At 38.2% G+C, this 26497-nt stretch overlaps 1 protein-coding gene across 30 annotated transcripts; it reads right to left on the bottom strand.

Moving 5' to 3' along the window:
- Nucleotides 1-37: 37 nt before the first annotated feature.
- On the bottom strand, nt 38-25734 carry cast (calpastatin). Of its 30 annotated transcripts, none has more exons than XM_079487309.1 (32): nt 25570-25734; nt 24209-24253; nt 12181-12243; nt 11019-11135; nt 10348-10464; nt 9778-9891; nt 8097-8141; nt 7923-8015; nt 7688-7768; nt 7450-7500; nt 6627-6713; nt 6187-6264; nt 6037-6111; nt 5827-5901; nt 5527-5634; nt 5326-5442; nt 5038-5148; nt 4878-4925; nt 4634-4702; nt 4476-4535; nt 4174-4260; nt 3934-4050; nt 3699-3812; nt 3453-3560; nt 3278-3376; nt 3103-3195; nt 2978-3019; nt 2731-2856; nt 2533-2610; nt 2278-2310; nt 1717-1822; nt 38-1498 (listed from the first exon to the last, which is right to left on the bottom strand). In XM_079487309.1, the coding sequence occupies exons 1-31, from the start codon at nt 25615-25617 to the stop codon at nt 1721-1723; spliced, it is 2601 nt and encodes an 866-aa protein (XP_079343435.1). In that variant the 5' UTR covers nt 25618-25734; the 3' UTR covers nt 38-1498; nt 1717-1720. The 30 variants fall into 30 exon arrangements, with proteins under 30 accessions (XP_079343435.1, XP_079343446.1, XP_079343459.1 ...); XM_079487320.1 differs by having other exon boundaries at nt 1717-1819; nt 25570-25694; XM_079487333.1 differs by lacking the exon at nt 25570-25734 and adding an exon at nt 25080-25373.
- Nucleotides 25735-26497: the final 763 nt, after the last annotated feature.

Consider the following 26497-nt stretch of genomic DNA (forward strand, 5'->3'; position numbering starts at 1 on the left):
CATATTAAGCAATAACTGAGATCAGTGGGAAAAAACGGTACGTTAAACTGTTAAACTTTTATTTTAATATATTCCTGTAACAAAATTAAAACACAACACCAGTCTTGATGCCTTTTCATAACACATATTATGAAGCTCGCTCATTTAAACACAACACCACAAGCTGTAAACCATTTAAGAGCGATGAACGAATCAGTTTTCATTGCCCGAAATTACACTTGAAGATGTATTTGATAAACTATAGTCACTTTCTGTACACACACACATCCCAAAATAATAGATTTGAGACCCAAAACATCGCTACATCTTTATTATTTGCACATACATTCCACGATAACAAACCTAAAAGAACATAGCTATGGTTTAATTTGTTTTAATCTTTAAAAATAAAAATCCCTTCTTGAAAATACCAACACGTTTTTTTGGAAGACATTGAAAAAAACGTTCTTTATCTGTAGAAACTTTTGCAAGTAGGATATATGTGACCTGTTTTCTGGAAGACACTATTGCGCATAAGGGTCGTCTTTCCGTATTTACAGTCCACTATGGAAGTTATTCAAACATCCCAAAGCGTCGAACAAGGAGCGTGTCCTTCCTGCTCTTGAACAAAACTTAATGTTGCGGTAGCCCTTAATCCAACACATGTGAGTTAAAATGAAAGCGAAAGATTTTGACTTAACCCACCACATCTAATGCAACACCTGTGAACTTATTTAGTGGTTTCGAAAAATACATTTGCTAAACCCTTGTGCCTTAGACTCCGGCTATTTTGATTTATCCAAATCAAAAACATGGACAAGAGGAAATTGCACAAGTACACGTTTTAAATTTCCTAAGGCTTTCTGTGACAATCTTTGGCAAGCAAGTCAACTAGTGTTTATATAAATCTTGTTTTTTGGCGAGAGATGGAAAATAATAATTTTAAGTGCACTTCCGGAAACCTTTCTAAAACAACAAACTGGCAAAAAACAACTCGCACACAAAGCTTTTTGAAGTAGTGTCATAAAACAGATACACAATAGCATTCAAAAGGCATCAAAATCAGGATAATCTACTGTCACTCATGTACTGTGAACGCTGAAGGAATTCATAACCTACAAGGACATTTCTGTACACAGTCTCCACAGATTTTCAAACGGCAATAGACAACTTTCATCTCTACAAACTACAACGATACCCAATGACAAAAACAAAAAGTGTGTGGCGAGGAAATTAATGGGGGATTATTTATATCAAAAGCATCACGCTGATAATCGATTACTGTGCTCAATGAAGTTTTTGCTCCTCAACAGAACCAACTCTGTGTAGAAATGCTCTATCAGTCACAAGGCGATTTAAGATCATTATATTTATTTTAGCTTTTCTTCAGGAATAAAGAGGGAGATACATGAATAAGTGTCTCTGTGCAGTTATACTTTTTTTGTTTTATTCCACGTCCACCAAGCAGCTCCATTTAGACTTTCTTTTGTTAGAAAAGAATATGCAAGTCAATGTTAACCTGAAAAAAGCACAAAGATAAATAAATAAATAATAACACGGATGTTATTGATATTACATTACACTTATTTTAGCAATTGCTAACTGTATTGACTGCTAGTCAAATACACCTCTTTAAAATAAATATTATTCCTTTTAAATATGACTAAAATATCTCCTTTTGCATTTCACAGAAGAAAGCTTGTTTTTAGATAAAAATGAAAATGAAGCTGAACGTACTGATCTATCTCTTTCCACCCTTCGTGGAAGATGAAGGCACTACGTTCGTGGACAGTTGACCGGACAGATTCTCCACTGCTGAGGAATCGTCTTCAGACTGTTTCTGCTACACAACATCAGAATTTTAAGCATACAGCACAAACCAGAAAGACAAAAACGTGATTGAATTTCCAAAAGCAAACTTGTGAGCATGTGGTTGGTGAAATGGCAAAAATTGCGTTGTGGCAAAGCACCATCGTGTGTATAAATAATCATGCACCATACACTGTATAAAACTGTACAGATGTCTAACACATTATGCCTTATTTAAAAAAGGATGTTTGTTTGCAACAAGCTGCATAAAAAGCCAGGCTGGCTAAAATAACTGAAATGTTTAAGCAGCTCATAGATTTGCATTTGTTCCCTATTAAAAAAAACGTGTGAAAAACAATTAAGCATGTGCTTGGAACAGAGATTTAATTATTATTTTTAGGTTTTCTCATGCTGGTGTCCCTATGACGCTGTAGAGTCAAAGCAACTATGTAGAACCGATTCATGCATTCCATACCATATATAACCTACCTTTGATTTAGACTTTGGCTTCCCCCCCTTCTCCTGTAATTAAACAAAGACTCTGGATATAAACCTGAACCAGTATGTAGTGTTTGGGGGATAGCCTGGTTCTTATAGCATATACATAGTCTTGTGACAAAACTAAAGTTGGAATATTAATTAACAATATTACACTTTAAAGAACAAAGACTGTAAAGACTATGTTCCCCCCAGGTGTGTATGATTTTGAATAATAATGTCATTGCACCTTGTGATAATTCTCACCTTAGCTTTGCTGTCTTTGCCTTTCTCCAGGTTTGGAATCAGCTTGTCTGCCAGCTCATCCAAAACTGGACCTGGTGCCTGCACACAGACAAAACAAATTTTAACAGGTAGTCTATAATTATTTTAAACCTCCACTTTCTGGCTGTATTGACATCATCTGTGATCAGTTATTTTTGCAGGTAATGCAGCAGGTGGTACCTTGTGGGTTGGGGGTACTGGTTCAGGAGTGAAGGTGCGTGTCTGAGGTGCAGATGCTTTCACTGTGGGTACGGAGGAGAAATCGCTGGACAGCAAGTCTAGGGCTGATGCATCATCCATTAATCCCTGAGAAAGAATTTGCATTAGAAAAAACACAAATAAACGGAAAAAAAACCCAAATAATACAGAAGATGGCACCAGTTGCATAAGTAGGACTGTCCATTCTATACATTGAATAATTCAGTACCTGCTTTGGTTTGACGCCTTTTTCCTTTGCTTCTGCAAATGCCTTTATAGGACAAGAGGAACATTAGTTTAAATTGTTTAAGCAAATGAGTGATATGGGAACATATTGGACAATGTTAAAGACACCTTCTTTTCTGCCTCTGAGAACCGGTGGTCAGGTGGAAGGCTGTCGTCTCTCTCTCCTGGCTTACTTATTCTCTCCTCCACAACATCTTTTTCCTGTGGAAACATATATTTTTTCAATAGTCTATATTTCATGATTCTCTATTGACTTGATTCTGCTTTATTACAGGGGTGTTACCTTGACAATGAATTTCGGCAAGGGAGGTTCGGGCTTAGTGGGGGGTTTTATGTCTGCCAGAGTATCTGATAGAGCATCCAAAGCTGAACCTTCTGACAACTGAAATGGCAGAAAAGAAGTTAACAGAAGTCAAAAGGAAAACCGAATGTGCACTACATTACGGGTGCATATTTACTTGTCTTTCTGTATGTGTGGGGGCTTTGACAGCAGACTGGACTTTAGATGCAGAAGATGGAGCCACAAAATCATGTTCAAGAGCATCTAAAGCAAAATCATCTAAAGGCTGCAGAAAGAGAACAAGAGACATGCAAGGAAAAACAATTGTTGAAATTCAGCAAGTGTCTTAAGAAAATGTAATACCAAAGAAATTTACAAAATATCAGCAAATATATATATATAGTGTGAAGCTCATTTTACACACCTTAGCAGGAGGTTTGACAGCAGTGCATACAGGAAGCTTGGCCGCATGTGGTGCAGAGGGGCTCTCAAAATCACCAGACAGAAGATCCAGCGCATCATCAGTGTTTAAGGAAGGCTAAAACACAAGAAACATCCTCTAATAAAATCACACGATCCAGCAACAGTGTCTACAACGTGTGAATAAATCACTGCGTATTCAGTGTCAGACAATATGACCGAATGGGATGAAACAGCACCTCTTTTGGAGGAGGAGGATATTTTTTGAGTTCTTCTTCTGAGAACCTGTAATCTGGTGGAAGTGTGTCCTCTCTCTCCCCAACACGCACACCCTTCTTTGATGTCACATTGTCTTCCTGATCATAAAATGTTGAGGTTTTAAAATATGAAACTGGTTATAACCGAATACATCAAATTGTAAATCAGACAATAAAAGTTCGGGTAAAAATATATTAATTATGAAAAAGTAAATTCGTTACATGAACAATATCTTTAGGTTTGAGTTCGGGTTGTTTTTTTGGTGGTTCTGGTGCCGGCAGCATGTCACCCAAAGTGTCGAAAGCATCCTACACATGACACACAAGACAAATGAACACAATAAAAAGTGAGTATCAGTTCTAAAAGCAAAAATCTGAGTGTAATATTAAGACTAAGTCTCTTAGCATTTACACATTAAACACTAAGAAAAATAAATATTCTTGGTGTTCAAAAGCTGTAAAATAACACAATAATACGTTATTATTTCCAAGACAAATCAATATACAAATTTTCTGTCCATTACCTCATCTGTCTGTTGAGGTATGTTCCTACAGGTTGAGTTTGGAGGACCTTCTGAAAAAACCTATGACGTGCAGAAACAGAGAGAAAAAAGACAATAGGTAACAAATATCACACATTTGACTTAAACATTTATGTGATCCGTGTTATCGATAGTGATACCTTTCGAACAGTCTTTGCTGGTACCATAAAATCACCATCCAGAGTGTCTAGTGCTGATAATTCATCCACCTCAAGTAAGAAAAGAAAAAAATATTATTGTTGAAAAAGAAAGACTGACATTGTGTCAGCATTAAATACAGCCCGAGCAACAAAAGGAGGAACACACAGAGGTTTTAACAAAAAAGCACGACAACAAAAAACACAACACACTGACAGTTAAAGGACACATCCACATCCTTCCTACCTTGGGAACATTTTTAGCCTTCTCAGGAACCCCAGCAGATTTCTTTCCCTGACAATACAAATGACAAAGCTTATTTGGTTGTAAATTATAAGAATTGCACAATAACTCGTCTTTATACTGTTTTATGATGTTTTTAATAAAAATACAGGTGAAATGTTACCTGTGCAGAAGGTGCACTAGGAGGAACAGCGGCCTTAACAACAGGTGCAGCCGCGGGGGTCGTTAAACCTTCAGAAAGAAAGTCCAGTGCTTCATCTGTGTCTAATGAGGGCTGGGTGACAGAAATATTCTCCAATCAAATTACAGGACCTGGCAGCACAAGCCAATCACTACAAAGCATTACCAATTCTCCATTAACTGCCCAATCTTTGTTCACCCCAAGTATGACACGTATGACAATCTAAACAGCCCTCTTGGAAACTTCGATGAATTGTGTTCAATGTCTGACCTCTTTTGGAGGCGGCGGAAGTTTTTTCAGTTCTTCCTCTGAGAATCTGTAAGCTGGTGGGAGGGTGTCATCTCTCTCCCCAACACGCACACCCTTCTCCGATGTCACTTTCTTCTCCTGTTTGAAAATAAAAACGAATTAAAAACATGCATAAATGGCACCTTTAACAAGTGAATCTAGGAAGGATTATATCAACGTTACATCAACTATCTGTCCAGGTTTAAGTTCAGGCAGTTTTTTCGGGGGTTCTGGATCACCCAGCATGTCGCCCAAAGCGCCGAGAGCATCTGTTGACATGGAGCTGTCAGGCTGCGAGGTGAAATGGACAAAGTTAAATAATGACTCTTATTTACGCTGTCTTTATAATACTGTACTTTTTTATTATTTAAATGACTATTCATGTAGCCAAACAGACATTTAAAACGTTTGTGTTCCAATCAACAGGACTAACTAAGAAAACTGAATGTTGTTGCCATCTGGGTAGCTACATTTTTTATTTACCACATCTGTCTTTGGTTTAGCAGGCTGTGCAGGAGCTGAACTCTTTCCTGCTGCCAAAGATGAGTTGTCACCAGGCTGAAAGAAAGAGAGAAGCGAACATTTACCATGAATCGCAAAGATCTATATAAAAAATAAAATAAAAAATCTATTATAAAATTATTAATTCACGTATTCTTCATAAACTGACTGTACATGTATACACAGTTTTACCTTCTCTATCTTGGGTTTCTTGTCAGCAGGCGGAGCAGGAGATTTGGTTACAGACTGAGTTGTTGCTTGTTGTTTCTGCAGACGGAGACATGTTTGGTGTTTAGACATTCTTATAAAATAAAACAATAGGGTGTTTTAAAACATTGTTACCTGCTGATAAGGAGGAGGGGGGGCAAAGTTGGAGAAGCCGGCTGATTTGGCATCAACTGCACCTACAGTTTCCGTTTTCTGAAAAGGAAATAAATAAATACACAAATAACAGTCTATCATATATGTTATAAATACCAGTCGATTTTTTCAACAACACGTTGCGTGTGTTTCTGAGTTTATTAAGCGCAGAGAACACCGAACTGCGTGTGAGATTGAAGTATCGCGAGTGTAGCGCTCTCGCGATGCGTTGATCCGGCAACCGGCCTGCGCAGTGCGGCGTTATGTCATAAACATCTCGTCCAGTCGTGCCTCACGACCGAAAGTTCGTTTTTCGTGCAGATATATTTGCTTTTCGGAGCGTTTTGTGTCCCGAAAGTAAGTTATAAAGAACGTATACGAAGACGAGGTTGATGTGATGCATATACTTTTGGGATACTTACAGGCTCTGTTTTCTTAGGAGCGCTTGGAGGAGGTGCAGACACAAACCCGGCAGAGAGAGATTCCAACGCGTCGTCTGTGCTTATAGGCTTTACAAAAAAACAGAAAATAAAACGTGAACGCTTGAAAAAACCCAACAGATGTCACACAGCTGTTGTAATTCTGCAAATGGCCGGTAGAGGGAGCGCCAGGCTTACATTCAGAGGAACATACGCCACAGCAGGAAAAGTACAGACACACCCTCCGCATACCAAGAAGTCGACATGAATGATACAGCGTGCTGTTTTTCACACGATTATAATACTTAAAAACGTCTAAACCCACTAGTTTACCAAGAGTGGCATATAAATGGCCAGTTAAGAGATACTGGAGGCTCAATATGGTGCATTCAGTCCAGCGTGTTTTTAACAATCCTAAGAGTGAGACATAATTTCCCTTTTTTGTCTATAATAATATGAGTATGTATAGAAACATGATGTGTCAAAGTAAATGTACGTGCTGACTGGCCAATAATATGCTGACGATTAATGAGTGTTTGCACAGAAAGAAAGAGAGAGAGAGAGAGAGAGAGAGAGAGCTGTGAACTTGCTTGTCTTGGTAACCTGGCCAACTCCCTACAAACTAACAAAACATTTGTCTCTTAAATACAGATTTTAGGAGGACAGGAAGACTGAGAGAACAACAGTGAGACGGCAGGAGTAAAGATGTAGACCGCTTGTACTGAGGCACTAGGAAGTAAGCACTGGCGTCGACTTAAAACGTGTGTTAACCAAAAGGATGTAAATCTATAAAGAGGTTAGAAAGAACACAACAGGGCGTACACACCTTGGGAACTTCTTTAGGTTTCTCTGGAACCCCAGCAGGGTTCTTCTTTTCCTGATGGGACACAGATTTACAATTGTTTCTTAGACAATGATACATAAATAACAAAAAAGGGAAAAACTACAAAGAAAAGAAGTGGTGCAGACAAGTGTACAGCAAGTGAGAGAGAGAGAGGTTGCATATACTTGACTACTGATAAAATAAAAGACACAAGAAACATATTTTACGAATTTCAACTAACCAGGTCTTCCCATCTGTATCCAGGCGGCAGTGTGCTATCTCTCACACCAACCAAAACACCGGCCTCCGATTTAATTTTGCCCTGAGACATGCAATGCACTCCATTAGAAAGTACACACAGCAAAATACAACCTGTTAAATGAACACCCTTCACAAACAACATGCTATTTTTAAAGCATTCAAATCCTCATCACAGCAGTCAAATAGCGAAAAGAGTGTATAGGGAAATATCCCACCTCTTTGACTTCTGGTCCAGTGTATTTTGGGACTTTAGGAGCCACAGGCTGTGATGATGGTAAAGTGTCACTCAGAGCATCGAACGGATCAACCTTCACATAGTATAAAAAAAGATACGTTTTAAAAGAGGCACAGCGTCATATAAAACAATAGAAACTCAGAGCATCGCTCACCTCTGCACTGCATTTTGGAGCTGGTGGGCCTACTTCCACTTGCACCTGCGGGACAAAAGCAAGACCGTTATTGTCCGTAGTGACACTTTTTGGTGTGTATTCATACTTTACATTAACAAATGCCTGTAGCGCGACACATATACAGTGTTTATTTTTTAATTGCTGTGTTAAATTGCTTCCAATGATTACCTCATCCGTAAGTCGCTTTGGATAAAAGCGCCTGCTAAATGCAAATGTTTCTTTTTTTTGCTGCATGGTTTATTTTGCTAAGAATTTGCTGATGTTCACAAATACAGTCAACACAACAATATTCTGAGTTCAGTGCAAAAGATGCTCGTCTGAAATATTCTTCTAAAATGTGCATTTTTGTTTAATCAAGCGGGTGCATTTCGTTCAGTAATTTCCCTCTAATAGCGACAAATAAGCTCTTTTAATTACCATTCAAATGACATAACTGAACAACAACATAGGAGTCTGTTAAAAATGCTCATTTTAGAAGAAAATTTGAGATGGCACTTAGACTGTAAAAAAAATTATAATAATAAGGCAACCTATCACAAGCACGTTTTTGAGTTAACTCAACAAATCAGAGACTGGAGTCCATCCAACTTAAAAAAGTCATTAGTCACAACATAATCAAGTTTACCTAATAAAAAACAGAACAGTTTTTTGTTGGCTGAACATAAATAGAGAATATAGATTGGTTTAATTGAAATAAACAAATCAATTTGTCTTCTACTACAAATGTACATGTTTTCTGCCCCCTGCAGACCAAAACTGTTAAAACAGTTTGTGATGAGTGCATTTAACCCTGCTGTGCCATTGTGTCATGCATTAACACCTTAACATTGAACACACAAACCTCAACCATGTTAACGGTCAAAAACCATCATTCATTAAAAAAAACTCTAAACACAACAAATAACTAACCATAAAAATGACATTAAAGCATAAATTAAGCCAGCACGAGCTAAAAAACTCATCTTAAAAGGAAAACAAATAAGAAACACAGAATTGAACACGCTGCAATGCATCTTGGGAACTTTAAATCTCTTGCAATATTGTTTGTAAACTGCTTTGTAAGTTGGGCAAACTTTCTGATGCATTTTGACCAAAAATTTGAGAATCTGAGTGCAGTCAACAAAATAATCTTTGCTAGAAACATGTTAAGGTTAATTTAGTTTAGTTTATGCAAAACAATCATGATCCTTTAACTAAAAATTATATTTTCAAATTACTTATTAATCTTTGTAGGGAGAACATTTTGCAAGTTGGAGTTTCTACAGTGATTTACAGAGGCTTTTGCATCTTAAAAATGGAATACACATTTGGCTTTTCCTGCATTTTAGCTGTGCATTTACACAACCACTGCATTTTGGGGGCCTGGAAACATAAAAACAGGTTTCAAAGAACAAGCGATTGAAAACCACAGCATTATCATCTCCGTGTAAACTACAAAAACCTAATTTTTTACTGTGTTTTTTGTTTTGTCAAGCAAACATGCTCTAAATATTATTTGATCTAATGTATAAAATATCTGTTAGGTCTATCGACAGAAACACTGGATTTGTGTGTTCTGTTCTGCTTTGAAACTTTAGCTATAAACGCACAGGGAAAACAAGAACGCTGAGGTTACTGTGTGTCTTCTGAGAAATGCATTCCTTCGTCTATCCCTAAATACCTTTTGGCCACTCTTCTCCTTTAGGCCACTTCCAGGTAAACCGGTTGAGGCTGAGGGTTTCCCGACAGCAGGATCCAACTTAACAGGTCCCGGTTTGGATTGAGGAATTGTACTCTATTGGGAGCACATGTATGATATGTTTAACGATTAATTCCGGCTTTCGAATCCCTCTTCGATGTTCGAACGATTTGGAACCATCATGCAAGCGAAGCAAGAAAGCTACGAAAGCAGAAGACCAAAGTCTTTTCAGCAGTATAATGATGAAATCCTCATACAAAAGTGTGAAAGCTGAATCCAATGAGATGCAGAAGATATGGAGGCACAGGTGTGATCTTTATGATCTTTATGTTTTATGATTAGGAATAAACTGTTCGTTCAGAAGTAACATCCCTGAAGTCGAAAAGCATTTAGGCCATGCAATGTGAGGAGGAGCATTGTTTTTGGCACAGAAGAAATGGATCAAGAAAGGCTTGAATAAAAACATGATGAACAGCAGATAGAGACCAGTTTACGGAAGATGTACAACGGAAGGCGAACATTTCTTCAAAATAATGTTGTTTACTGATATACCTGAGCCTTTTCTGTGTCTCTGGGCTTGGTACCTGCTCCAACGGTCGTGGCCGTGGTTCCAGAACTCACAGGTGGGATTTTGGTCGAAGAGGGAGGTGGGGGTTTAGGGACTGTGGCCTGCAATCGTGACACAGGTGTGAGGATTGAACGCTTGGCGAACCACAACAGTTTTACAGAGAAGCACTTTCAATATGAATCAAGCCAAGATGAAGAAGAAGAAGCTCAAATGAAGATGTTTTGCAGATGGGGTTTTAGTGAAAACGTAGAGGAGTGAAACACAACGCTGATTCGTTAGATAGATGTTCCGGAAAAGTAAAAGAAATGCGGTAGGTATTGTTCAACGCAGGTCATGAGAGTTTAGTATAGAGAAAACAAACACTTCTCCCCACAAAACACCAAAGTCCAGTAGACGATTACAGATTAAAACCTCCTTGGTTGTGCAACAAAAGGATTCTTCTTTTTGATAAAGGCAATAATGAAAGAAAGTCTCCAGATTATAAAACCCCCAGCTCCCACGTCAATGACAGTGTTGTGTTTGTGTTGCCCAAAAGTGGTATTAACCAATAATTAAAGCGGGTTATTTGACAGAAATTACTTATACGATGAATATTGTGTTATGTAGGGTGTGAAGAAGCCCAGTCTAGTAAACCCAGTAGACGGTTTGTGTTGACCTGTTGTGTGACTTGAGTAGTTCCTTTCTGCATGGTGGTGGTACCAACAGCTCCTGGTGTAGGGGTGATGCCGGGTTTGACAGCCGTGGCTGTAGTGGAGGATTGCGTGGATCCTTTCTGCAATAAGAATGTCAATCATGTGCTGTCATATTTATAGTGTCAAACACGTGAGAGCGTGTCAGAAGACCATGCTAACCACCAGAGTGTTAACCACCATTTAGTGTTTAATCTAGAGGAAGTAAATAATGGAGAATGAGATCATTTATTTTATGACCAGCATATGTACACAAGACCAGCGAAAAACTTAGGCTTCCTTTTTTTTCAACCACTGTACCAGCAGGTTTGAGGTTTCGTATAAGAGATCTACAAATTGTCAACAATTACAGGAGTTAGGGACACAAAACAAGATGTGTGGTGTTAAAACTATTCAGGAAAGTGAGTCATGGGGTAGACAGCTCTGACAGAAACACAATGTCCCTCTGCTTTATAATTTACAGAGCAGATCCAACAGCATGCTCTCTCCAAAGGCGACGGATATAAAGAACAAATATCTTTACAGTTTACCCACCAGTCGCAGACAACTTCCTAAACAACATTTCACACTTGTTTTCCTCTTTTTGCATCTTACTACACAGTCTCTACAGTATATACTTGTATATAGAAAGGAAAGGAAAACTGTTTGAATAGGCGGAAGAACTTTCTTAGTTTTCACAGAGACCTGTGGTGTCTCTGATCGACCACACCCTGTTACCCTACAGAGATAAAGGACCAAAGAGCACAACCTGGGCCACACAGGTCAACCAACAACCAGTGAAGGTGATGCAATTTGGTCCAAAAGACAATTGTCGTCAGCTACAAATGAATTAGTGGTTTACATAAAATTTAATTGGTCTTGTCTGGGCCCTAGTTATCATAGATTTGGGTTATATTATTAATTGACAGACTGTGTTGAATATACACACTTCTTAATATAAAATGTATATTTCACATAACAGAACTATTACATTTAAAAAGGAGGAAAAATGCTTGTTACAGCAAAGAAAGTTTCGTTATTCACAAATTTCCTTTATAAGACATTGAATAAAAATGTGCATGCAATTTGTCATGCACCTTAATACATAAAAATAAGTTACATGGAAAAGAATTATGCAGGTTTTTTTACCTCATACTGTGTAGGTTTCACTGTGGAGACCTGTGGTGTTGAGGTGGGTGTGACCTGCTGAGACTGCAAGAAAGAGAGAGAGAGTTACTTGAGTGCTAGGAAAAAGGAAATACATTAACATTATTAAAAACATTATTATTGCTGTTATCAATATACTCAAATGCATTAGTGCTTTAGATTCCATTACTTGAACTGAACTTTTGTCTACATAACAAACAGCCGGAATCACATGCAAATCATGAGCTTATTGTAATACATGAGGTCATGGTGAATCAGAAAGAAGCCAAGTACACACAACGCTCTCAGATGGGTACACTACTCCAAATGTCGATAATACGAAACTGATTTTTTGCAGATTTTTTCAGTTGAGCACAAATAAACAAGTCATATTCACACAATAATATAATGTGCTATGCAGAACTCGGAAGCTGCTGACAATGCAGATTAATACAGATATTGAAACAGTTTTACTGTAACTTTATAGTTCTAAACATACTGTTTTAAGCCGCAGATAGTTCAGCAGTAGTTGTTTTATTTTACAATTGGTCTGGTGTGGGGATAGAGGGGTAGTCAGTATCATAAAGAAATGACATCAATAGTTTAGCACAATTTTGGATAACTGGTGTTTCAGAGCCAATTCGCAAGAGGTGCTGAAAATATATTGATCATTAAAGTATTTAAAGCAAAACACCAAATGAAATATGCTCAAAAATACATAACTGGTGCTTTATATGACATAAATTATGCAATTTAGATGGCTGCTTTTCTGTAAAATGATACAAATACTCTTATTGCGTTACTTTTGCTATTCCTGAATGGATGTCAACCCCAGCTCAGGACTGTTGAATTCGTTTTAAGTATATTTTGAGTATATAAATTGAAATCAAAATATGTATACGACAACAGTTTTGTTTATATTGAACATCCTAAGAGTTTGGTTCCAAAATGAGATAACTGCGTTTTTTTATTGTACATTTGAAATTAATATCAATCAAACTGCAATTGGTTTGTTTTGATTTAAGCCGTAATACGTCAAAAAATACAACTTACTAATACAATAAAACATGATAACAATAACACTTATCTCGTTTTGAAACCAAACTCTTCATCTTATGCCTATACCACTAAACCATAACCATTCATTACTAAACAATCATCCCACACGACTCTGCAAATGTTGTAACCTATGGTACACTTAATATTATTCAAGGTTCATGCCCAAGGGTACAATGCGGACACCTTATGGCTCAGACTTTGATAAGTTAAAACTGGCAACCTTCCATCTTTTAGCCACTGCACTACACAACGAGCAGAATGAAACGTTTTGCTATGGTCTCTACACAGTCCTTCATTTCTAGGTTTGTGAACACGGCGTCCAGCAACACCCATCATGTAGATTCACTGCCACAAGGTTCCTTGAAGTGTTCCAACAGGCTCGGCAGGTTTAAGATTATGCACTGACATAGAGAGCGAAAGAAACAAATGAGCAAAACAAGTGAACCGCCAATAACTTTATCTCTCCTTTACAAGTTAGCCTACACGAGCACTCAAACCATCAGGGATCATAATGTACTGATTGACAGGTGTTGTACCTCCATTTACATGACCAACGCAATATGCTTGATTGTTAAAGAAGAAGAATTTCTTTCAGGAATCGATTTTTTTAATCAGACAATTTAAAGGGAAGCATGCCACACCCACGAACATCACAGGACACTTTATATTCATTATAAGCAGCTTAATAAGCAAAATATATGAACAAAAACGAAATATTACTATTTTGAATAATGAAATATCTAGAAATGCCTGGAGAGAAAATAACCCATCCCACATCAACACAATACAATTAAACAGACTCTCATAACAATGTTACCCTATACACCCTAGTTTGTGTGTAGTTGTGAATGGGTTTGGGTGTAGAGCTAATCCTAACATTTACGAAACCACCTAGATACCTTTTAGATGAGTAAACACTGTGTATGATCAGCAAACATAAAAACACAATGCATTGTGGGTAAACAATGGGAAGATATGTGTGAGCCTGTAGACTTGAAAATAAGCATTTCTCAAACCACAAATCTCATTTATATAGCAACACTGCAGATTTAACCAAGCATACAAAATTAGTTCAAGTTCTAAAATGGGTTTCTTGGTCAGAGCTTGACCGGTCACATTAACCACGCTGAGTTTCCTCATTTCCAAACACACGGCTCGGACAAATGAATCTAACAAAGACCAATATCGTTCTCCCAAAAGAGCACATAATGTCAGAGGTCACACCCCAACATCACAACGCTCGACATTCCTTATAAACATCCCAAATATCACAAATGGATCCTACACAAAGCATGCCATCACCTTCATTCAGTGTCTTTGGGCAGACGTGAACACACAGCTGATGATGTAATGAATCCTCCCACAATGCTTGGCGTGTCAGTGACAGCACCAATGGAAATGACAATACTTGCAAAGGAGAAACCATGCAGGTCTTTTTCAACCTGTTTGAAAAACTTTAAACAAAGTGCTAGAAGAAGTCACAGATAGAATCTCAGGTCACGCCCTTTAAATTTGCAACAATTAGGGAAATTTTGTATATTTGAAACAAATAGATGAGATAAAGTCACACTGGCACTTGACAAACTGCACAGACCTGACCGTAAAGATTTTTTCTAGCTGGCCTGGTTAGCCAATAGCCCCATCAGACAACATTCTAGCATTAGCAATAACATTTTATATGTCTTATGCACGACTCCACCCATCACTCATAAACTCGCTGTTGTTACAGAATCATGATTCCACTGTATGACAGATGTAAAATGCTTATTTAAGGCCATTGGAAATGAATGTTTTCACTAATACATGGATTAGCATGACACAGATTAGTTGACATTGGACTGACTGATCATGCTAATATTACAACAATAACTATTAATTTTGTGACTTAATGCCTGAACTATTTGCTTTCATCATGACTGATATATATTAGTATGACGTAACCTCCCTGTAAATATCTGTGACTTCAAGTTGCTACTTGCTAAAAAATCAAATGTGCACTCCCAAGTATGTACTAAACAGCCAGCTAACATACTTTATAGACAAATTGAGAAAACTGTAGCACAACTGAGAAAAGTGAATGGTTCAATGTATTCAATGCTGAATTTTTAACGCTTTTGAATATCAAGTATTTGAAGTCGCTTTCCTTTTATAGCATTTGAAAGTATCCACCAAAAATTGCCAGCTGGCCTATGATGGCATCAATATGAACCACGCCAAGAGAACAATGTATGCTATCGATGTATGACAACATCTGGTTCCCTCCTTCAAACACATTTGTAGCCAATCAGACATGCAGGGTGCAGCGCACTTTTTGCATTAGGAAATAAATGATGTGCATAATGCAAACATTTCTATGAAATATTACCTCTCACAATTAGCCAAGTCAAAATGGAGTAAAGTTATGAAGTGTGAAATGACTTCAGGTCGTAACAAACATAAAAAATGGGAACAAATTGTCAAATCTCAGCTCTCATTCGGACACGTTGAACAACGATTTCGTATACGTCAAAAGGTAAATCATGCTGTCGGAAGCATAACTTTGTAAACCGATAGAGTAAACAAATAAGAAGGTTTACATAAAGTTTAAAAACAGACTATTAAAACAATTTTATGTTCCACTCTCTAATGACAACGAAATAAGCCATTTCTCTCATGCCAAACGCATCATAATCGTTTCCACGAACTGCAGCGCAGTTGGCACAGTCTTCGGCTATAGGCTGAACACAGAGTGGCAGGAAACCACAGACAGAAAACCAAGAGATACATACCATCTGTAGCAAAACTGACAAGAGCTCCTGTTTCACTTTTCCTTGTAAAAGCTTTATTCCAGTTTCAAAAGAACAACCTCGAATCGCCTTTGTTCACTGTACAGAAAATACAAACTATACCCTTCATGAACACATACATGTAAGAATATACAACAGTAACACACCCAACACTGAAGGCTAACGCCTCAATCTCCTCCCACTTTAGCCAGACCAAAAGACCGTCCCGCCCCCAACCCACGATGCACTTCATAAGCGTTCTGATTGGTTAAGAATAACACAGCCCTGCCCTCTTGCAAGCAAGCCAGGAAAAATAAACAAGACTGTTTCCATGCAACAGAGGAAGTTAGACATCGGGTGGGTGGTTATGGGATCAAAAGTTAGATGTACTGAATTGGTTTAAGGGGTAAACTTGGTCATGGTAGTGAACAAACAGTGAAGTATGTAGAGCAGGACAGAGAGAAAAAGATCCCATGCAGGCACAAGCCTTTCAGTACATGCCTATCAGGCAGGGTGTGTCTTATACACTCACTGCTCAGGAATCTGAACGACACGAATCACCATCAACCCAGAGAGAGAGAAACGGCATCACATACAAGTCTAACGGCCCCGCCCAAAGCAGGGAGAACAACAGGAAGAAGAGAGAGAGAGAGAGAGAGAGAGACAGAGGAGGGTATGATCAGACACACAAAAAAGAATGCTAAGGGAGAGGATCAGAAAAGAGAAATGCATTTGAGAGCATGAAAATAAGTCATGAGTCATGAGACCTTCATCAAACGGAAGCTGGCAGAAGAGGGCACGGGCCAGTGCTTATGTAAGGTCACCACGTCACCGCTCGCTGATCTAAATCTGTTAATAGACACTCCTGTTCTGAGCTGGTTTGTTTTTGTGACAGGATGCCATTCATGTCCAAATCATAATCAGAGTGGAACCCAACCCACTTTTACGAGAACAGCACCCTCTGGTGCATGACGGAGATCATGACAGGTGAAGACCCGCATGGAAAGTTAGTCAATCAAGCACTCAATGATGACACGCCATCTGCCGAAACATGCAAAAATGATGAGCTCACAAGTTTTGCAACTTTGTGATGTCATACGAATAAACGACCGTTCCTTTCTCTCTCTCTCTCCATTTCATAATTTTATTGGCATGATTTTGTGTTCTTACAATATTTCCAAAGCATTATTTATACATTAAAGAAGCTGCTAGGTGATGGATGAAAAACTAAATATAATCAAATAAGATACATCAATATAAAAATATATTTTTAATTGATACAATTCTGATATATACATTTATGATATTGTTTTCGATATACCGTATAACATTCAGTTGTTTGTTTAAATTTTACAACATTTGCATTTATTGCATGAATTAAACCAATTTCTCAAGACATCAGAAAAGAAATAAGCCAAGAGAACAGTCTGTGCAAGCCTCTGACCTTCAGCCTGAATCTGAATCAGTCATGCAGGCTTTAATGCATTTTCTGCATTATGAAATGTATTAATTATCTTTGTGTACTTCCAGACACTACTCAATGCTATTACATAAAATTACATCTTACTATTAGCTTGGGTCAAAATGTGGTTACGAAGTATAAACATGACAATATGTGACAAACGGCTAAACAATGTTAGCATGCACACAGACCTTTGCTCACATCAGCATTCGACCATGCAGTGAAATGTTTATTAATGATTTTTTTGTTACTTTTACAGAACATTGGATTTAAGTGGAGTGTTTCTGTAGCGCAAATAACAAAGAATTGTGCTAGAAATGTAAAGTTTGCGGATTCAAATTATAGAGGCAACCCAAACCCAAATGCATACTCAAATGTACTACTTCTTGAAAAAAAAATGCATTAAAGTAGGGAATGAGAATTTGAGAGACAAACCTGTGTCCTCAACAGCTCAGAAGCTGTTTTTGGTACTGGCAATACATACCATGGTCCATTTTTGGCAGGAAAGCTGAAACTCGTAAAATCTGACATAATGAAAAAGGTGGCACCCGGGTCACAAAGCTCACACCTTTGTGGTATAGTCAGTTACGCTGGGCGTAGCCGGGTGGAGATATTGCAACCCAAAACACAAAGTCAACCATCTAAATATCTGTGCGCTGCCATGCGATTGCTGGAATGTGGTGACATTCCACAGAGCTTCATATCTGAGAGGGGGAAGCAGTGAAGGAAACCTAATAAGGACAACAGGAAAGAACCACTAAGCACATGCATAGTCGCATGGACTGCCACAATAACCGAGTCAGACTCATTTTCTATTTGCTTTTCTCATTCTGGGATGGTTCAGCATGGAGAGGTGTACGACCTTACGAAACATGCTCGAGCAGGACAGAGAACGGAGCGTGAAAAACAAGAGTGTTGCTTAGCAATTCTTATCTGTTAATAAATGAGTGTGTCATGAGCCTCACCCTCATACAGAACTTAAGAGTTGACGAGAACTTTAACCGCCTGGAATGTAGAAGTCTTTAAGTTATCTCTGTACATACATATGTAAGATGTGCATGCAGTGACATAAATGAAATAAATAAATGATGAGTGACGCACTGGTGTGACGCACAGCTTGCAAAACAACAGTATATAGTCAATGGCCTCACATCCAAGACGCCAAATCTGACATCACCCATTAAGCTATCTAAACCATGAGAATTGCTGATGTCTGCTGAAGATACTTTAGATGTCTCATGCAGTGAAGGTGTCTATATTTAGCAATGTTTGGCAGTGTAACATTCACCGTGTGGTTTGTTGACTGAGTTTCTGTCCAAGAGTCAGTGGGCACCTCGAGTGTGCCAGCTTATTCAAACCAGAGCCATTGAGAGAGAGAGTCGCATCAACTGATGTTCGAATTTGTCGCGTGTTACGTGATTCATGGAGCCTTCGGATAGTTCCAGGAAGTTATGTTTTCTCTTTGTTATGTTTTGTTGATTAAATGACTTCCGTCTTTAAATGTGTTGAAAATTTCTCACAATTGGTCTGTTTCGCTGCAGCTCCGTGCAACTATTGAGAGGCTCCATGAACCCCCATTGCTGTGAAAAAACTGTTCCATTGGAGTCAACGGAGTTGATGCAACTCTCACTCTCAATGGCTCTGATTCAAACATAACAACTCAAAGAACATGCTCAATGAATCCTTTTAAACAAGACATTTTTAAGCTGTGTTCCAAAACTTACTGTCTTCATTGGCAACTTTTTCACAGTCTGATTTAAAAACGTATAATTATAGTTAAGGCACGTAAATCATAATTTTAATAAAATAATTAAAGTACATAGAATTTAAGTAACATTTTAAATAAATAGTAAGCCAAAATTGAATTAAATTATATTTGTTTCATTTCAATTTTGTTTATGTAGCGCTTTTCGCATTTTTGCAATGTTGCAGTATACAATAAAATGAAATGAAGTGTATGTATATGTATAATTAATTACAGTATTACATTACAATTTATCAAGATTATTTTACTTGAGACAGTTGCAATGCATTCTGGGATTTGCCTTCCCCGTGGACGGACACATGCAATGACCAGACATATTATAAGACTGCTCTGAGCTGCTGCCTTGGAGCATGCACTGATGCCAAAAAATGCTGACTAGATAGCCAGCTTACTATGTTTTGGGGCTAAAATTCTTTTGACATGCACGTACAGCGCATGATGTATGACATCATCACTGTTGAAAAATTAGGCAATCACACATTAATTCAACCTAGAGCATGTGAGAATCTTCCATGTGTTCAGACTTAAAATGTGGACTTACAAGCACAGTAACTAACTGTAATGCTGACTATTGCATGCAAACCATCGCAGATCCATTTATCCACTAAGCCACATTAACTAATGACAAAGCATGACAGCTAGAAAAACAATCAAAACATATTGCACATATGTAATTAGATAGTGTTTATAAGTAAGCTAAGAAAGGACATAGTAGACTCACTAAGACTAAAATAACTTCTTACATACTCATAAGTTTAAATAACTAACAATAGCTGTGACGGCTGTCTGCTGAATCTGCAAGACATCCGTGCACGTGCACCCAAACACACATAAATAGAAATGTTTGTGTGTGTGCTGTTGGAACACACAATCCTCACACTGTTTAAATCAATAGTGTATTACAAACTAAACGTATAAGAGACCCAGAGATCAATACATTCAACAAAGTTACAATACACTCACCTCAACAGACGTGATGTTTTAAAACAACCAGATGCAGGTTTTAAGTCTAAAAGTTTAATGCTAAAAAAAGTTTAATGCTAAAATATTTATGCGATATATTTATATAGACTGAACAAAGTCATACATTTCATTCCAAATTAAATTCCAAAGTTCAATTTGATTGTTTTACTTTTATCATAATAAGACAAATGTTGTCAGTAGCAACATGAATTCTGAGAAATGCCAGAAAAAGTAAATAAATGGGTAACATGTCACGATGTAGCAAATGTCAGACTGTACAGTATGTTATCAATTTAATGACGTAATATTTGCTCAAGTGGGGTGGAGGACCTCATAAGATATCTGAAATACAGTAGATAATGAGAGATATCAGGTCAGAATTTGAACATGTTCAGAACCACAAAGTGAACTTTGTCATGCTGTGACAGCATTCAGGGATAAATATCAATGCATTATTTTCTATATTGTAACAAAATCTTATTTGTATCCGTTCACAGCATGACAGAAAGCAATTTTGATATGACATCAAAATGTGTTTCAAATAAAAGTGATTCAAACTAATTTTTTCCAAATCAATTGTTCCTAATTTTATGTGTAAATGTCAACAGGTCACATGTTCTATATTATAAATGGACAATCAGAATGTAAACAAATCAGATTCCCACGGTGAAAGTGAGCCTGCTTCTCCCTTAGGGGCAATTGGTGTGACATCAGTTGATGCTGAACCAGGGTGGCAGGTTGCACTGTGGGTATGTACTGAGCACCGTGTTCTTGGATTGCAGCTTATTGGCCAACATCAGTCACATATCAGAGGGGTCTGCTCATGCATAACACCAATATGACGCAGGGCCCCTCGTGATATCTGCACAACATCAGTTTAAGGTTACAGGAAACGCAACTGGTGATCAGAATATTAGGATCCTCACATAGCCGGAAAATGAATAGATTAAAATATCAGTACCCCCAAAGCCACAATACCATGAAAACTAATTTTTTGCTTGAAATTTAGATTTTTGTTTGGCAGAATAAATCCAACCTTCTATCTATCTGCCCTGGGATTTGAACCTATGACCTTAAGGTTCAAGGTTCTCCAGAAACATCTTCCAACCCCCAATCATTATAAGTGAAATGATTCACCACTGCTTCACAAACACACCCAGACACGCTATCAGTGAAGACATTAAAAAGTCATTGCACATTGCCACGCTTGAATACATTGCCAGGAAATCCGCAAATGCATAAAACACATTAAGTGACCTGCTTATTTAACGTCCCTGTTGGTTAAAAATCTTTATAAACTTCTGAAAACACATTTCAAAGGATTCCTCAGACATTCCAGCTCTCCTCCCCCAGATGGCTGCTGTGTGCTTGAACCACAGCCAAGACCCGACCGAACAAATACTAACATTATAAAACCACACATTCACAAGTCTCCGCAGCTCAAGAAATGCTCGGATTTAAACGTGCACAACAACAGGTCAACCCATGCACACGCTTCACTCTCTGAGACCTCAATTGGATTGTATGCAGTAAGCGAGACCTGTTGCTCTACAGCGACGTCCTGCAGGCCCGTTTGGTCCCGCTCGCCGCGGATCCAGCTGAAGATCTGGCCCATGTCTAGGGGTGCTGTGTCTGGCGGTGTTTGTCTGCGGCTCTCCCTTCCTCTAGCTGGGTGTGTGTGAAACTGCTGTCTGAACTGCAACATGTTCCAGGCACAGGGTGAAGTGGGAGGTCATTTGGAGAAAGGGGAGTGGTTATGGGGAAGGGGGTGTGGTTAGGGAAGCAGGCTGAAAAGGAGGGAGGGAGGGAAGATGGCATGGCTAAATAGAGAAGTGTATGGAATTTATACCACCTGACCTGGACATGCAGTTTTAAATCAAGGATAGCAGGGGCGCTTGCGTGTTCACACGCTATGATCTAAACGTAAATGTTTATGGCAGTGATTTTATGATACTTTGCAAGAGAGCAAGGGGGACATTAAAATGACAGAATCAACAAAAGAAACAAAGTGCAAAGTGTTTCAAGCAAACATTTGCTTCTTTATGATGTACATAAGACTAAATGCATATGATATGGGGAAAGATGACTAAAGTCACATTAAAGGAAGCAGACCTATACAGTATCTTTACTGAATCACAGACCTGCGTCTTTAAAAACATTCCACCTTAAACTCGACATGCTTCTGGTATCCACCCCAAATGCTCAGAACAAAGCATGTCTGTTCGATTAAATACTTCAGTAAAAGGGTCTGGGTGTGGATGCATGCAGTTATGCGTGTCAGACAACTAAAAACAGAAAGTGTGTAAAAGGCATTGCAGTACATTGTATGATAAACTGATATTTTATTTTTTTTGACCCGTCTCATTGGAACATCCTGCATTTGTCTACAACCAAAAGACGGAAACACATGCTGGTTTTTCTCTAATGGTGGTGACTTTTCACTTACTTCTATTGTTTTTGCACTGACCTATAAATCTCCTACATCTAAAGCACACACAAACCTTTTCTTTTTTAAGGATTGTCATTAAGACAAGCTCTTTTTCTCATGGGGATTGTTGGCTGGTCCAGCATAGAGAAACTGACTCAAACACACACACGCAATTTGGTAAAACAAAAGTCCTGACACACCCAAATACTTTCCTGTACCTTACAAAGGCCCTTAAACCCAAACTCTGAGAAGGCAAATTGACACTAACACCAAACGACAAGCAAACTCAGAATTAATGTGCTACAAAAGCTTTTTGCCCTGAAACACGGGCATGTTTATGCACAGACATTTATCTGACTTGAATAATCACAGACACACCTGAATGTCACAGACACACCTGAATGTTTAGCTGTCAGCTCACTAGGCCAGTAAAACCAGCTGTTTATCCTGAGGAACGCATTCTTAAGCTTTAGTATTATTTGTATTTTTTTCAAAGAACAGAAGCTAACATTGTGCTTCGTTTTGGGATTGCTTGTCATGGCATTGCCAGGCCGATGCCTGGTTTACATCATGGTAACTGGAGCCCCGATGAAGTGGAGTTTCAGGGTGTATATATAGTCACAAAATGTTCCTAGGTACATTTCATGACACAGTCACAGGACATAGAAGCGACGTGACCTCGCCAGGGACTTACTAGCAAACAAGTGCATTCCTTTCTAAACACAATCCATATGTTTAATGCATTATTGCTCCATATTCATAAATGCATCCAAATGTATTTACTCCAATGTCAGTACAGCTCTCAGAGGTATGCATTGACAGCTGTTTAATAGAAATGAGCTGCTTTGCCATTTGTAGACTGAATGTCACAAATGAGAAAACGTACAAATTTATGTAGTAAAATGCGCTATAATTGTGTCTTTGTATTGTTATTAGATTCTAGAATGCTGTGACAGACAAGCACCCTCATTGCCCACAAGAGGGAGCTTAAGTTCTGGTAAATCCACAGCCTGTGATAATTGATCAAAATCTTGTTCAAACATTCCAACAAAAACACAATATCATCACAATAATGTACCATAGTGTCCTAATTATATGCCAAATATTTACACAAAATACAGTTATCGTATCTTCTACCAACTTATGAGGCTATTTATTTAGGCCTAACAGCTAAACAAACCTAGAAACCCGAAATATTTATTGATTATAGTAAAATGATATTGGTTTTAGTTGAAACTATATTGCCCATGTGGGACTCTGCTGGAAATCTGTTGGATGATTCAGTTGGTGGGCTTTTATGTGGCGGACAAGAACCACAGCAACACCATTAAATCCTATTGGAATAAGGCATTTCCTGTAGCTCAGCGGTTATTGCATGGCGCTAACAACGCCAAGATCATGGGTTCAATCCGAGGGATCGCACATACTTAGAAACTAATGTATAGGACATTGAAAGTCGCTTTGGAAAAAAGCATCTGCCAAATCCGTAAATGTAAGCCCAAGTCACACCACATGAAGGTAAGATGAATTTGTAAAGATAAAAAACAGGTTTTACATGCCTAAAAAATAAGCAAGTTTGATTTTCCTACCTGAAACCTTGAGGCTTGAGGGACATGCTGTGATGTTTCACCTTTCTGTTAGGAAATAAAGTAATAGACAATAAAGAGATAAAAGACTAAATGATTTAGTGCTCTGCCAAAATGTACAATAACCTTGAGGGTAAAACATAGCACTACGCCCAAATCAATGAACAGTCTAGACTAACCCGAGGCAACAAACCAACAGGAGTACATTACATCTATTGAACCGTTTTTTGTGGATAAACTAATATTTTCCACGTATTTGACATTCTTTAAAATACCTTTACAGCATGTTGCTAAATGTTTTAGTTGATCTTATATACAATTCTGGTATCACTTTATTTTACAGTCCTGTTTCCCATGTACATACTGTGTACTTATTACAGTAAATATAAGTTTCCTTATTCTACCGAGTACTTTCTTAGGTAAGTACACTGTAGCGCAAAATAAAGTGCAACCTAAATTACAAATGACGAGCCCACAATGGTATTAAGCCAACGCTAAAAAAATATAATGTCTTGTTTGAATATATCGGCATTCTTCGAATAACCAACTTTTCATTGTAAACTGCCAAAACCTCTCAATGCAACTGTTCACAGGAAACCTTTCAATGCACTGGAAAACATTAAAATCTTATTTCACAATATTAAATCCGACGACGCCCAACTTTACGTCGTAAGTAAACTGTTGCTTTTACTGTATAGGTGCGCTCGTGTGTACAAGTACAAAGATCATCTCGAGCCTGTGTTTGCATTTGACAAGTCTATTGTGAACACCTTTTTTGATCATTATTTAATGATTTTTTATCCTTTATAGTATAAGAATGTTTGCTCATGGCTACAACTATAGAGATTCGGTCAAAGTCCTAGAAAGTACTTACGAGCATCGTCCAGTACGCGGCGAACGCCATGGCGCAAATCGACTTGGAAGAGTAGCTGCGTTGTTCAAAAGTCTTTCATTTATGTGAGGCGTCCTGTTTACTCACTCTCAGATAAAGCCACACCCGTGGGTACCACACCGGAGCGCAGATATTTTAGGGCCGTTTATCTTTGCGATTATCTCGTTGCGATGTCAACGTTAAAGCGCTAAATTGGCATTGCGCATTGTTAAAGCACGAACTGAGGCTCGATTCTCATTCGGCCAGTTATACAGACTATCATCATCGCATTCTTCTGGCGCTTGCGCAACACCATGATTACATAGGCCTGCTATAGGTATGCCCGCCCCGTGTTCCCAGTGATGCACACTTTAACGTGCAAAGCAACTGCGTAGTCAAAAGATGATTCAAGACATCACTTTTAGTAATTGGTAGCAAAAGTAATAACATGCATTGCCGTGATCAAGTGTCATGTGCATGGAAGAAAACATACCTCATTGCTTTTTATATTCCGACCGTGGCGTCTCTTTCTGTGCGGCATGTGTAAGCAATAAGATCGCTCAGTTTAAAAAGCACAACGCAGTGCTTTCACTAGAGGTGGGTTTGAAACTGTGGCACAATTTTCGCTCCTCCTGCTTGGGACACATGAATCCATGCCAGAGGTTTAGAGGTTGGATTTAAAACATGCACACGAAATTTGTGGTGTAACCTACACTACTGCTGTGGCGTGTTCATTTTGCTTGTTTAAGGCGAATATTGCGTCTGTTAAAAGTATGGTTTGTTGTGCGGGCATTTGTTGGTTAATGACATCGATCGTAAACGCCTTTCGTGCACATTATAAGGAATGCGATGACTAGTGTAACGCAGATTCATGAGTGTTTTGTTGTTTTAATAGGCTTGTATCTATTTAAATGTGAGTATAGAAAAGACTTCACCGTTTTCTGCTGATGCGCAATGCCACATCCCTCTCCCTCTAGGTCTAGAACTTTACCAAAACAGAACTGGGCACTGGTGCCTGTTTCACTCAAGACACATGCACGAAAGATGAACACCCGTTTGCATGAAACAAGCCCTGTGGGTTTACCGTAAGCAACACATTTAGCTGGAAATCTTTGCCTTTCTTCTGTCAGCATTGCTGCGTTTGAGTCACATTTTACGCCCTGATCTGTGTGACTCACACAGTGGGAGTCGAGCGACACAATACTGTGACAAAACATAACATTTGTATATATTTACAGATTCTTAATCAACGTATTGTGTTGGCAATATTGAAATGAAATTAAAGTGTTTAAAATAATGGGAAATAATAAGAAGTTTGCATCAATTCCCAAAATGCTCGTCTTGTTAGACTGATTTAAAAAAGACAAATACAATAAAATACAAGAATTTTGATGTAATGTATGATGCTTTCTCATGAACGT

This window comes from Barbatula barbatula, assembly GCF_947034865.1.
Source record: "Barbatula barbatula genome assembly, chromosome: 22".
In the NCBI taxonomy this organism is placed as follows: Eukaryota; Metazoa; Chordata; class Actinopteri; order Cypriniformes; family Nemacheilidae; genus Barbatula; species Barbatula barbatula.